Source organism: Strongylocentrotus purpuratus, unplaced genomic scaffold, assembly GCF_000002235.5.
Source record: "Strongylocentrotus purpuratus isolate Spur 01 unplaced genomic scaffold, Spur_5.0 spur5_scaffold_17, whole genome shotgun sequence".
Classification (NCBI taxonomy): Eukaryota; Metazoa; Echinodermata; class Echinoidea; order Camarodonta; family Strongylocentrotidae; genus Strongylocentrotus; species Strongylocentrotus purpuratus.
The window spans coordinates 18271156-18285888 of record NW_022145602.1 but is presented as its reverse complement, the minus strand read 5'-3'; the positions used below and the strand labels follow the sequence as shown (position 1 = coordinate 18285888).

The following is a 14733-nucleotide window of genomic DNA, read 5'->3' as shown; positions in this document are numbered from 1 at the left end:
GGGTCTAAAATTACCTTCATAGCAATTTAAGGTCTTGAAAGGGCACTAGAAATGTCATAGATAAGAATAAGAGCAATAACAATGCATTTTGAAGGCATTTGCGGTCTGAAAACAGAACTCAACTATCCCTTTAATCATAAAAATCAAATGGAGTATAAAAAGAACTAAATCACCTCGGTTAATGTTCGGTTAATGATGATCTTAACATGAAGATTTTCTGACGAATCTTATTGGTAGTCTTCAGAGAATTGAGACACACTTCAGTTTCCTGTTGAGCAGGTCAATCCACTATAATTACTGGAACAGTTACAGGTATAATAATTAACATGATCTTTACATGTCCCACCATTCAAGCAGGGATTTTAATCACAGTTGTCAATATCTGAGATGGAACTTTTGAAATTGTATTGACAAAGACACTGAATGAAAGCCACTTTTTACAAAGACTTTTCCAAAAATGATAGTGGGGATGATCTGCGAAGCTTAAAAGCCAATCCATAAGCTCTTTCATCAAGTGACAATTTTTGTTTAATCACAGGATAAATATTAAGATAGAAATCAAACTAAGAGGAAAATGTTATTTGATGTGCAAGGAGCATTTGCTTTACACGAAAAATGTATGTATGCAGGTAAGTAATCTGCTTTGACTTTAATAGCTCACCTGTTTCACACCTAGTCCCAGTATAGCCAAGAACGCAGGCACAATTATATGTGTTTAATCCATCAGTACAAACTCCTTCATTCTCACACGGATCGGAAGAACAATTGTCGATATCTGTGCAAAGTGAGTTCCGAAGACAATGATTGGGATAAAAGCGATGAGAAAAATAATTTTGCGTTTAGGCAATTGATCGTCATGTGGCGGATAAAAGGAAAAATCAAGTTAAATCTGGTATTTTTAATTAAAGGTAAAGACCAGTTATGGTCATGCGATTGCATTGTGAAAGAAACGTTGTGGAATCGATCAGAAAAGGTTGATCCTCTAGCATCTAGCATCTGCAAGGTTCTGCAATCATTAAAATGATAAGAAATTTGGCCCATTCTTCGTAAAGTTACAAGCACTATACACAGAAAGATGTATATGGGACTACTCTATATATCTCACAGACCATGAGAGAAACAAATTTACCAAATATATGAATTAGAAGGCGGTTTCCCGGCAAATTTTTTATCATCATGTATTAGTCAAAACATATTCTTTTACATGATTGGTAATGAGAGCTTCCATTTCATTTTTTAAAATTGGGGCGTTTCCAATACTGGTCTTTACCTTTAAGTCAATGACAGTGGAGAAAAAAATTATATTTGTAAAACTTTTAAAGGGATAGTTGAGTTCTGTTGCAGAGGGCGTTACAAAAAAGGTTTTTTTTCGTGAGATAATGAAAAACTGAGTGTCAAATTTGAAAGAACATACAATTTAAATGACAATTCATCTTTGTTTGATCAAAATCGGTTCAGAGACGGCTGAAATATCCATAAATATAACAATCAATAATATTTGTGTACCACCACAAATATAAGATAATTTGAGAAAAGAAACCGTTGAAAAAACGAAATAGCGCCTTTTACGTCGTATTTCAGCCAATGTTGATGTTGTTTTTGTTGGCATTTTCGTGTTGGTTATATTACGCACAACCAGCCGACCTGTGCATTGTTATTTCTAATTAATTAATTAATTAACGGTCACCATATTTTTTGAAAGTGGAGCTGAATTGGTATAATTGTATTGGCTAAATTTCACACATTTTGGGGTCTAAAATTACCTTCATAGCAATTTTAGGTCTTGAAAGGGCACTAGAAATGTCATAGATAAGAATAAGAGCAATAACAATGCATTTTGAAGGCATTTGCGGTCTGAAAACAGAACTCAACTATCCCTTTAATCAATAAATCAAACGGAGTATAAAACGAACTAAATCACCTCGGTTAATGTTCGGTTAATGATGATCTTAACATGAAGATTTTCTGACGAATCTTATTGGTAGTCTTCAGAGAATTGAGACACACTTCAGTTTCCTGTTGAGCAGGTCAATCCAGTATAATTACTAGAACAGTTACAGGTATAACAATTAACATGATCTTTACATGTCCCACCATTCAAGCAGGGATTTTAATCACAGTTGTCAATATCTGCGATGGAACTTTTGAAATTGTATTGACAAAGACACTGAATGAAAGCCACTTTTTACAAAGACTTTTCCAAAAAATGATAGTAGGGATGATCTGCGAAGCCTTAAAAAAGCCAATCCATTAGCTCTTTCATCAAGTGACAATTTTTGTTTAATCACAGGATAAATATTAAGATAGAAATCAAACTAAGAGGAAAATGTTATTTGATGTGCAAGGAGCATTTGCTTTACACGAAAAATGTATGTATGCAGGTAAGTAATCTGCTTTGACTTTAATAGCTCACCTGTTTCACACCTAGTCCCAGTAGAGCCAAGAACGCAGGCACAAGTATAGGTGTTTAATCCATCAGTACAAACTCCTTCATTCTCACATGGATCGGAAGAACAATTGTCGATATCTGTGCAAAGTGAGTTCCGAAGACAATGATTGGGATAAAAGCGAGGAGAAAAATAATTTTGCGTTTAGGCAATTGATCGTCATGTGGCGGATAAAAGGAAAAATCAAGTTAAATCTGGTATTTTTAATTAAAGGTAAAGACCAGTTATGGTCATGCGATTGCATTGTGAAAGAAACGTTGTGGAATCGATCAGAAAAGGTTGATCCTCTAGCATCTAGCATCTGCAAGGTTCTGCAATCATCAAAATGATAAGAAATTTGGCCCATTCTTCGTAAAGTTACAAGCACTATACACAGAAAGATGTATATGGGACTACCCTATATATCTCACAGACCATGAGAGAAACAAATTTACCAAATATATGAATTAGAAGGCGGTTTCCCGGCAAATTTTTTATCATCATGTATTAGTCAAAACATATTCTTTTACATGATTGGTAATGAGAGCTTCCATTTCATTTTTTAAAATTGGGGCGTTTCCAATACTGGTCTTTACCTTTAAGTCAATGACAGTGGAGAAAAAAATTATATTTGTAAAACTTTTAAAGGGATAGTTGAGTTCTGTTGCAGAGGGCGTTACAAAAAAGGTTTTTTTTTCGTGAGATAATGAAAAACTAAGTGTCAAATTTGAAAGAACATATAATTTAAATGACAAATCATCTTTGTTTGATCAAAATCGGTTCAGAGACGGCTGAAATATCCATAAATATAACAATCAATAATATTTGTGTACCACCACAAATATAAGATAATTTGAGAAAAGAAACCGTTGAAAAAACGAAATAGCGCCATTTACGTCGTATTTCAGCCAATGTTGATGTTGTTTTTGTTGGCATTTTCGTGTTGGTTATATTACGCACAACCAGCCGACCTGTGCATTGTTATTTCTAATTAATTAATTAATTAACGGTCACCTTTTTTTTTTGAAAGTGGAGCTGAATTGGTATAATTGTATTGGCTAAATTTCACACATTTTGGGGTCTAAAATTACCTTCATAGCAATTTTAGGTATTGAAAGGGCACTAGAAATGTCATAGATAAGATAAAAATAATAAGAGCAATTACAAAGCATTTTGAAGGCATTTGCGGTCTGAAAACAGAACTCAACTATTCCTTTAATCAATAAATCAAATGGAGTATAAAACGAACTAAATCACCTCGGTTAATGTTCGGTTAATGATGATCTTAACATGAAGATTTTCTGACGAATCTTATTGGTAGTCTTCAGAGAATTGAAACACACTTCAGTTTCCTGTTGAGTAGGCCAATCCAGTATAATTACTAGAACAGTTACAGGTATAACAATTAACATGATCTTTACATGTCCCACCATTCAAGCGGGGATTTTAATCAAAGTTGTCAATATCTGCGATGGAAATTTTGAAATTGTATTGACAAAGACACTGAATGAAAGCCACTTTTTGCAAAGACTTTTCCAAAAAATGATAGTGGAGGTGATCTGCGAAGCCTCAAAAAGCCAATCCATTAGCTCTTTCATCAAGTGACAATTTTTGTTTAATCACAGGATAAATATTAAGATAGAAATCAAACTAAGAGGAAAATGTTATTTGATGTGCAAGGAGCATTTGCTTTACACGAGAAATGTATGTATGCAGGTAAGTAATCTGCTTTGACATTAATAGCTCACCTGTTTCACACCTAGTCCCAGTATAGCCAAGAACGCAGGCACAAGTATAGGTGTTTAATCCATCAGTACAAACTCCTTCATTCTCACACGGATCAGAAGAACAATTGTCGATATCTGTGCAAAGTGAGTTCCGAAGACAATGATTGGGATAAAAGCGATGAGAAAAATAATTTTTCCTTTAAGCAATTGATCGTCATGTGGCGGATAAAAGTAAAAAACAAGTTAAATCTGGTATATTTAATTAAGTCAATGACAGTTGAGAAAAAAATTATATTTGTAAAACTTTTAAAGGGATAGTTGAATTCTGTTGCAGAGGGCGTTACAAAAAAGTTTTTTTTTTCGTGAGATAATGAAAAACTGAGTGTCAAATTTGAAAGAACATACAATTTAAATGACAAACCATCTTTGTTTGATCAAAATCGGTTCAGAGACGGCTGAAATATTCATAAATATAACAATCAATAATACTTGTGTACCACCACAAATATAAGATAATTTGAGAAAAGAAACCGTTGAAAAACGAATTTTACGTCGTATTTCAGCCAATGTTGATGTTGTTTTTGTTGGCATTTTCGTGTTGGTTATATTACGCACAACTAGCCGACCTGTGTATTGTTATTTCTAATTAATTAATTAGTTAACGGTCACCATATTTTTTTGAAAGTGGAGCTGAATTGGTATAATTGTATTGGCTAAATTTCACACATTTTGGGGTCTAAAATTACCTTCATAGCAATTTTAGGTCTTGAAAGGGCACTAGAAATGTCATAGATAAGAATAAGAGCAATAACAAAGCATTTTGAAGGCATTTGCGGTCTGAAAACAGAACTCAACTATCCCTTTAATCAATAAATCAAATGGAGTATAAAACGAACTAAATCACCTCGGTTAATGTTCGGTTAATGATGATCTTAACATGAAGATTTTCTGACGAATCTTATTGGTAGTCTTCAGAGAATTGAGACACACTTCAGTTTCCTGTTGAGCAGGTCAATCCAGTATAATTACTAGAACAGTTACAGGTATAACAGTTAACATGATCTTTACATGTCCCACCATTCAAGCAGGGATTTTAATCACAGTTGTCAATATCTGCGATGGAACTTTTGAAATTGTATTGACAAAGACACTGAATGAAAGCCACTTTTTACAAAGACTTTTCCAAAAAATGATAGTGGGGATGATCTGCGAAGCTTAAAAGCCAATCCATTAGCTCTTTCTTCAAGTGACAATTTTTGTTTAATCACAGGATAAATATTAAGATAGAAATCAAACTAAGAGGAAAATGTTATTTGATGTGCAAGGAGCATTTGCTTTACACGAGAAATGTATGTATGCAGGTAAGTAATCTGCTTTGACTTTAATAGCTCACCTGTTTCACACCTAGTCCCAGTATAGCCAAGAACGCAGGCACAAGTATAGGTGTTTAATCCATCAGTACAAACTCCTTCATTCTCACACGGATCGGAAGAACAATTGTCGATATCTGTGCAAAGTGAGTTCCGAAGACAATGATTGGGAACAAAGCGATGAGAAAAATAATTTTGCGTTTAAGCAATTGATCGTCATGTGGCGGATAAAAGTAAAAAAACAAGTTAAATCTGGTATATTTAATTAAGTCAATGACAGTGGAGAAAAAAAATTATATTTGTAAAACTTTTAAAGGGATAGTTGAATTCTGTTGCAGAGGGCGTTACAAAAAAGATTTTTTTTTTCGTGAGATAATGAAAAACTGAGTGTCAAATTTGAAAGAACATACAATTTAAATGACAAACCATCTTTGTTTGATCAAAATCGGTTCAGAGACGGCTGAAATATCCATAAATATAACAATCAATAATACTTGTGTACCACCACAAATATAAGATAATTTAAGAAAAGAAACCGTTGAAAAAACGAAATAGCGCCTTTTACGTCGTATTTCAACCAATGTTGAAGTTGTTTTTTGTTGGCATTTTCGTGTTGGTTATACTACGTACAACCAGCCGGCCTATGTATTGTTATTTCTAATTAATTAATTAATTAACGGTCACCATTTTTTTTTTAAAGTGGAGCTGAATTGGTATAATTGTATTGGCTAAATTTCACACATTTTGGGGTCTAACATTACCTTCATAGCAATTTAAGGTCTTGAAAGGGCACTAGAAATGTCATAGATAAGAATAAGAGCAATAACAATGCATCTTGAAGGCATTTGCGGTCTGAAAACAGAACTCAACTATTCCTTTAATCAATAAATCAAATGGAGTATAAAACGAACTAAATCACCTCGGTTAATGTTCGGTTAATGATGATCTTAACATGAAGATTTTCTGACGAATCTTATTGGTAGTCTTCAGAGAATTAAGACACACTTCAGTTTCCTGTTGAGCAGGTCAATCCAGTATAATTACTAGAACAGTTACAGTTATAACAATTAACATGATCTTTACATGTCCCACCATTCAAGCAGGGATTTTAATCACAGTTGTCAATATCTGCGATGGAACTTTTGAAATTGTATTGACAAAGACACTGAATGAAAGCCACTTTTTACAAAGACTTTTCCAAAAAATGATAGTAGGGATGATCTGCGAAGCTTAAAAGCCAATCCATTAGCTCTTTCTTCAAGTGACAATTTTTGTTTAATCACAGGATAAATATTAAGATAGAAATCAAACTAAGAGGAAAATGTTGTTTGATGTGCAAGGAGCATTTGCTTTACACGAAAATGTATGTATGCAGGTAAGTAATCTGCTTTGACTTTAATAGCTCACCTGTTTCACACCTAGTCCCAGTATAGCCAAGAACGCAGGCACAAGTATAGGTGTTTAATCCATCAGTACAAACTCCTTCATTCTCACACGGATCGGAAGAACAATTGTCGATATCTGTGCAAAGTGAGTTCCGAGGACAATGATTGGGAACAAAGCGATGAAAAATTAATTTTGCGTTTAAGCAATTGATCGTCATGTGGCGGATAAAAGGAAAAGATCAAGTTAAATCTGTTTTTTTAATTAAGTCAATGACAGTGGAGAAAAAATTATATTTGTAAAACTTTTAAAGGGATAGTTGAGTTCTGTTGCCTAGGGCGTTACAAAAAAGATTTTTTTTTTTTTTCGTGAGATAATGAAAAACTGAGTGTCAAATTTGAAAGAACATACAATTTAAATGACAAACCATCTTTGTTTGATCAAAATCGGTTCAGAGACGGCTGAAATATCCATAAATATAACAATTAATAATACTTGTGTACCACCACAAATATACACTGTTGGTCATAATGGTGGAATATTTATTTTTACCCCAGTTTAGGGAAGGATTTAAAAAATATTTATTTCTAATAGATCTAGATAATGGTATACATTCTCCCCCCGGCCCCCAACAGAAAATAATATTCGGTAGGGCTGTGCATTATGGTTCAAGGCATGGCCACATAGAGGAATTTTTCCTGTTTTGGGCCGGGGGAAAATGCAATGAATTTTTGACAATTTATTGCATTTTCTTCATTTTGGGGGATTTGTGGAAGGGGCCGCGTACCCTAGCAAACACTGCGTACAGTCATGATTCAGGGGCTAAGCAATGGCCTCGTTACTGTGAGGCCCCAGGATAAAAATCGTGTCGATCAGCTATATTAGTGCCCTTTTGTGAGGCATTAATCTTCATTACTGTCAATTATGATTTAAGGACGTAGATTCCCTAGCTGATTGGCATAGTAGCACACATATGATTTAGCAGTCACGCAAAACAAACACTCGCAAATTGATATTCAATAAAATCTGAGAATGTATGCCATTATCTAGATCTATTAGAAACAAATAATTTTTTCAAATCCTTTCCTAAACTGGGGTAAAAATAAATATTCCACCATTATGACCAACAGTGTAAGATAATTTGAGAAAAGAAACCGTTGAAAAAACGAAATAGCGCCTTTTACGTCGTATTTCAGCCAATGTTGATGTTGTCTTTTGTTGGCATTTTCGTGTTGGTTATATTACGCACAACCAGCCGGCCTGTGTATTGTTATTTCTAATTAATTAATTAATTAACGGTCACCATATTTGTTTGAAAGTGGAGCTGAATTGGTATAATTGTATTGGCTAAATTTCACACATTTTGGGGTCTAAAATTACCTTCATAGCAATTTTAGGTCTTGAAAGGGCACTAGAAATGTCATAGATAAGAATAAGAGCAATACCAATGCACTTTGAGGCATTTGCGGTCTGAAAACAGAACTCAACTATCCCTTTAATCAATAAATCAAATGGAGTATAAAACGAACTAAATCACCTCGGTTAATGTTCGGTTAATGATGATCTTAACATGAAGATTTTCTGACGAATCTTATTGGTAGTCTTCAGAGAATTAAGACACACTTCAGTTTCCTGTTGAGCAGGTCAATCCAGTATAATTACTAGAACAGTTACAGTTATAACAATTAACATGATCTTTACATGTCCCACCATTCAAGCAGGGATTTTAATCACAGTTGTCAATATCTGAGATGGAACTTTTGAAATTGTATTGACAAAGACACTGAATGAAAGCCACTTTTTACAAAGACTTTTCCAAAAAATGATAGAGGGGATGATCTGCGAAGCTTAAAAGCAAATCCATTAGCTTTTTCATCAAGTGACAATTTTTGTTTAATCACAGGATAAATATTAAGATAGAAATCAAACTAAGAGGAAAATGTTATTTGATGTGCAAGGAGCATTTGCTTTACACGAAAAATGTATGTATGCAGGTAAGTAATCTGCTTTGACTTTAATAGCTCACCTGTTTCACACCTAGTCCCAGTATAGCCAAGAACGCAGGCACAAGTATAGGTGTTTAATCCATCAGTACAAACTCCTTCATTCTCACACGGATCGGAAGAACAATTGTCGATATCTGTGCAAAGTGAGTTCCGAAGACAATGATTGGGATAAAAGCGATGAGAAAAATAATGTTGCGTTTAAGCAATTGATCGTCATGTGGCGGATAAAAGGAAAAATCAAGTTAAATCTGGTATTTTTAATTAAGTCAATGACAGTGGAGAAAAAAAAATATATTTGTAAAACTTTTAAAGGGATAGTTGAGTTCTGTTGCAGAGGCCGTTACAAAAAAGTTTTTTTTCGTGAGATAATGAAAAACTAAGTGTCAAATTTGAAAGAACATACAATTTAAATGACAAACCATCTTTGTTTGATCAAAATCGGTTCAGAGACGGCTGAAATATCCATAAATATAACAATCAATAATACTTGTGTACCACCACAAATATAAGATAATTTGAGAAAAGAAACCGTTGAAATAGCGCCTTTTACGTCGTATTTCAGCCAATGATATTGTTTTTGTTGGCATTTTCGTGTTGGTTATATTACGCACAACCAGCCGGCCTATGTATTGTTATTTCTAATTAATTAATTAATTAACGGTCACCATATTTTTTTGAAAGTGGAGCTGAATTGGTATAATTGTATTGGCTAAATTTCACACATTTTGGGGTCTAAAATTACCTTCATAGCAATTTTAGGTCTTGAAAGGGCACTAGAAATGTCATAGATAAGAATAAGAGCAATACCAATGCACTTTGAGGCATTTGCGGTCTGAAAACAGAACTCAACTATCCCTTTAATCAATAAATCAAATGGAGTATAAAACGAACTAAATCACCTCGGTTAATGTTCGAATCTTTCAGAAAATCCCGGCCTTAGAAAGAAAACATATTTTGGAAAAATCTTATTGTCTCACTAATCTTGGTGTTCCCTTAACCCTAAAAAGGCCGGGCCATTTGAGGCCTTAACTCTGATGGTGCCAAGGAGATTGGTGGTCTATGGGGTTTGTGTGTATTAATTGGTGCATATTTGCACCTCTGGCACTGCAAGAGTTAATACGGCCGGGCGGAAGCATTCTGGCCCCTCCTAAGATCTCGGCCTAGGAAGGTCAAATTAATATGACCATTAGCATGGTGATAGGTTGAAGTATATACCGGTATATATATATATTTTTTTTTTTTAATTAATATTTGTATGACAATAGGCAAACATTTTTTGGAAATTTTCAAAAATGCGTGATTTTGAACAATGCACTGGCAGATTGTTTTGAAATTGCTGTTTTAGTTTAATAATAACATTTATCAATTGAAATATAATCATTCTAATACAAATAACAAATAAACACACATACAGGTACAAATATGTTTGCCACATGTTGTTTTCATATGAAACTATAGTTTCTTTTATATTTATAATTACCAATTTCTGGTATTTTTAATTTATGTAATTTCTTATGTGAATAAAAAAAAAATATAATCATAAATGTATGACAGCATAACATGAAATGAATCACTCATAATATTGATTTTGATAAAGATCATATAACTGCAATATACTTACACACGCACATTTGTGAGAATTACATTTTTTGATTGACTTGTGATTATATTTTGTCACCTAACATCCGAACCATAGGTTCACCCATAACAAATTTGGTATCAAAATATGCAGGTAACATGTGGAAAAGAACCCATGAAATTTCAGCGCCAAAGGTTCAGGGGTCTTGATGCAGCGGCCAAAATTCGACTGGGAGGGGCATTATGACCCCCGGCCTTATTTAGGTTAACGGGAAAAAAAGGTCACTAAATCAATTTTCCCTTCATCGGGATAAAATTAATGTGAAAATGAACGCAAAAATGTCAAATACATAGTCTGAATTTTAAGTGACCTTAGCAGTTGAATCGGTACGATCAGGATAAAATATACAAGCCTAAACATACCCTAAAGCAAAAACAAATCGTAGTTAATAGAGATCGTTGCGGTAATCACAATATCAAATCTGCTCTTGAAAGTAACATGCACCCCCATTTTCCATGTGTCTACTCAAAATCAAGAGGAATCAAATTTCTCTCATTATCGCACCAAAAGGTGAAACATCCTCGCATCTTTTGTCTGTACTTTCAACCCTGTTGACACTGAATTAAGAAAAATTTCCAAGCTTGCGTGAACCGTACATCGGAAGTCTGTTAGTCCTGGAAAATGGCTCGCAAATTACATCCAATAGTTGCACATATAGGCATGTGGGAGTTTTGGCGTTATCGAGAATTGATATGCTCTTTCATCAGATGATTTTTTTTTTTCTTCACTGGATAAGATATTAAGATCAAAATGAAATTTAAGAAAATTAACTGAAGTAAATTAAAGGAACTCTTCCTAACAAATATACGAAAGGCGCCGAAATTACGTAACTCTGCAGTTATGTGATCAAAATGTCATTAGCAGATATAATACAGAACACGTATGCAGAAACAAGTGTAATTTTGAGACAAAAATGTACACGAAAAAGGGCCAAACTTTTTTTCGAAAGAAGAATTTCTGACAAATCTTATGTTGTAATCTGCAGAGAATTGAGACACAACTTAGTAACATGTACATGCATAAGAGCTGACACCATCTTTACATGTTCCACCGATCGAACAGGGATTAGGATCACAGTCGTCAATGTCTACAATGGAAAATTTGAATTTGTGTTGAAAAAGACACTGAGTGAAAACCACTTTGTACAGAGATATAAACAAATAAGAATGGGGATGATCTGCAAAGCATGAAAATCAATTGATATACTCTTTTATCAGGTGAAATATATTTTTTTAATCACATAATAACATGTTAAGATCTTAATTAAACTAAAGGATATTGAGAGAAGTATAGTGAAGAAACTTTTATCAAATATATACAACAAGTCGCCTAAATAACGTCACGATGCCAAAATGCCAACAAAATGTGATTTCAGAGGATTTTTTTTATGAAAAACGTATGCATAAACAAATGTAGCTTCTTTTACCTCGTTATGAACGAAAAAGAGATGATTTTTTTTTCTTCAAATAAAGAATATCTGACGAATCTGATTGGTAAGTCTTCAGAGAATTAAGACGCAATTTATTTACCTGTTGAGCAATTCATTCCAGTATAACCAGTAGCACAATTACATGTATAAGAGCTGACACCATCTGTACATGTTCCACCATTCGAACAGGGACTAGGATTACAGTCGTCAACGTCTGCAATGGAAAATTTGAATTAGTGTTGAAAAAGACACTAAATGAAAGCAACTTTGTAATAATAATAATGATAGCCTAATAGTCCACTCCAAATTTTATTAAAACGAAACGGAAATTCTTTTTGCCCAATTGATCGTGAGCCCGGCAGCCACTGAGCAGTGCCAGATCGACGTTGCTCTATCCCTTATTGTTGAACGCCAAACAAGGTAGCAACAACTCATATCTTTTAACGTATTTTGGTATGATACGACCTCCCGGTTGTGAGGCTCTACTGACTGAGCCAACACTCCGGTGTGTACTGAGATTTTTAAAAATGAGAATGGGGATGATCTGCAAAGCATACAAATCAATTGATATACTCTTGACGCTTGACTTGGAGATGCGAAGGTCGAGGGTTCGAATCCCGACACGGCACTAATATCCTTTGGCAAGATATTGACCTGCACTTGCTATTCTCCACCCAGGTGTTAAATGGGTACCCAGTAGGATGCGACCGTCATTGTTGGTCAAACAGTTTTTGAGCGTCATGTAACGCCTGGCTGGAATGCTCCCCAGGGAGTGGAGATTGTGCACACGTTGTGTGCGGGCAAGCACTGAATCCAATGACCGGGATAATAGTATATTTGTAAAGCGCTTAGAAACATTTTTATTAAGCGCTATATAAAAATTAAATATTATTTATTATTATTCATCAGGTGAAATAGTTTTTCAAAAAAAAATCACATAATAACATGTTAAGATCTTAATCAAACTAAAGGATATTAAGAGAAGTATTTTACAGAAACTCTTATCAAAAAATCGTTTAAATAACGTCACGATGCAAAAATGTCAAAAAAATGTAATTTTCAGCTGATGTTTTATAGAAAACATATGCACAAACAAATGTAGCTTTTTTTACCTCGTTATAGACGAAAAAGATAATGCTACTAACATGAAACCAGGGAAATAGAAGACGAAGTATTAGTTGAGCAACTATCCACAATACTGTACACAGTAATATTGTACGTATCGCCTGGTACCGGCAGATTAACGCAAGACGCCATGTAAGATGACTGGCTGGTGACTTCAATGGTCGCTGGGGATGCATCACCATGGCTACATGAGATGCTGAAACTTTCGACCGCTTTCTTTGGTCCAGTCCAATTCGCGCTCACGGATGTCGTGGATGCAGACCCTTCTGTGAGGTTGACAACTCCAGCAGGCCCTGCATGGATAAAAAGAAATTATATTCAAGAATACTATTTAAATATCTAATGCAATATTAAAATACACTCGAGTTCTAGTTAAGATGTAAAATAATGTTGAGATATTTTCATTTCTAAAATGTCAGTTTTGAGAATATTATAGCACAAATGTCTCCTAAAAAGTTATACCCTTTCAACATGGTCCAACTCAAAATATGATAGGAAATAGCTGAAATTGTAGACCAAACATTTATCTGTTAGTCCAATAATATACCTAGTTTTAGGTGCACTGAAATATTGTGTTAATTGAAAAAACTTCTGGTATGTTCTTATGAAATGTACCAACAAATATTTGTTACCCTCTATCTTTTGAATCAACTTTGCTTCTTGTCAATCGAGAAATATATATTTTTAATATAAACCACTGAAAAAAAGTTTGGAAATCTAAGTTTGGTTGATTACATCTCTGTTGCTTTAGCACAATTATCTCTTCGTGTTGGTATATTGTTAGTGCGTTTATTCGTCTTTTAGATGATACCCCATTTTTCCTTCACGAAATCTGACTTACCATTAAAAAAGGGGCATGGTTGTAAAGCAAAAAGTTAAACATTGACTGCTCTTGTTGTTTTGATTCTTCTTTCTTTGAAGATTGTAGGGTTGCTGTGTGGTGCGTTTCTTAACAATACAAGTGCTTATCAGTGTATTTCGCAACTTCTCACTTTTAACCATGCCCCTTATTCTGATTTACCGCTCATTATATGGCTGCACAGTGAAACAAATATGGTATCATATTACAGAAGAATACACATACTGCCTACAAATACTTAACACAGCGATAATGATCGAACGACAAAAGAGATGTTATCGATCAAGCTTGAGTTTCCCAAACAAAAATTGTATGTGGTTTATATAAAACTTGCACAACAAAGGAGACATGGTAGCAAAGGATAGTAGTTATCCACTACACTACAACACGTCTGCAATAAAATGCTGACAACTCCAATCGATGTCTGCGGAACTTACATGCATGCACTCCCACAGTTTGGATGGCGCTCTGCTTGTTGTTGCTAATAGCGACCACTGAGAGGTTGTATTCCAGTCCAGGTGTTGGTAACTCAGTACAGGAAGCTGTAAAGGTATCACTCGTTGGACTAGATTCAAGCGGAATAGATGCCGGGGAGGCAGTACCAGCGGAGCACATGATATCGAAGGTGTCTACCACACTGTTAGGGATTGTCCAAGTAGCTGAGATGACGGTATTATTGGAACACCCTTCCGATATATTCACAGCACTTGGTACTGGTTTGATATAGAAACAACAAATATTGAAGTTCGTGAACATTTTGCATAGTTTA

At 34.4% G+C, this 14733-nt stretch overlaps 1 protein-coding gene across 1 annotated transcript; it reads right to left on the bottom strand.

The window, feature by feature from the left end:
• Positions 1-227: 227 nt before the first annotated feature.
• LOC105445256 (fibropellin-1-like) lies at positions 228-14720 on the bottom strand. The gene is made up of 10 exons (XM_030988277.1): positions 14402-14720; positions 13126-13398; positions 12081-12194; positions 8933-9046; positions 6931-7044; positions 5547-5660; positions 4175-4288; positions 2414-2527; positions 662-775; positions 228-238 (listed from the first exon to the last, which is right to left on the bottom strand). Exons 1-10 carry the CDS (start codon positions 14718-14720, stop codon positions 228-230), a joined length of 1401 nt encoding a protein of 466 aa, XP_030844137.1.
• Between the last annotated feature and the right edge of the window lie 13 nt (positions 14721-14733).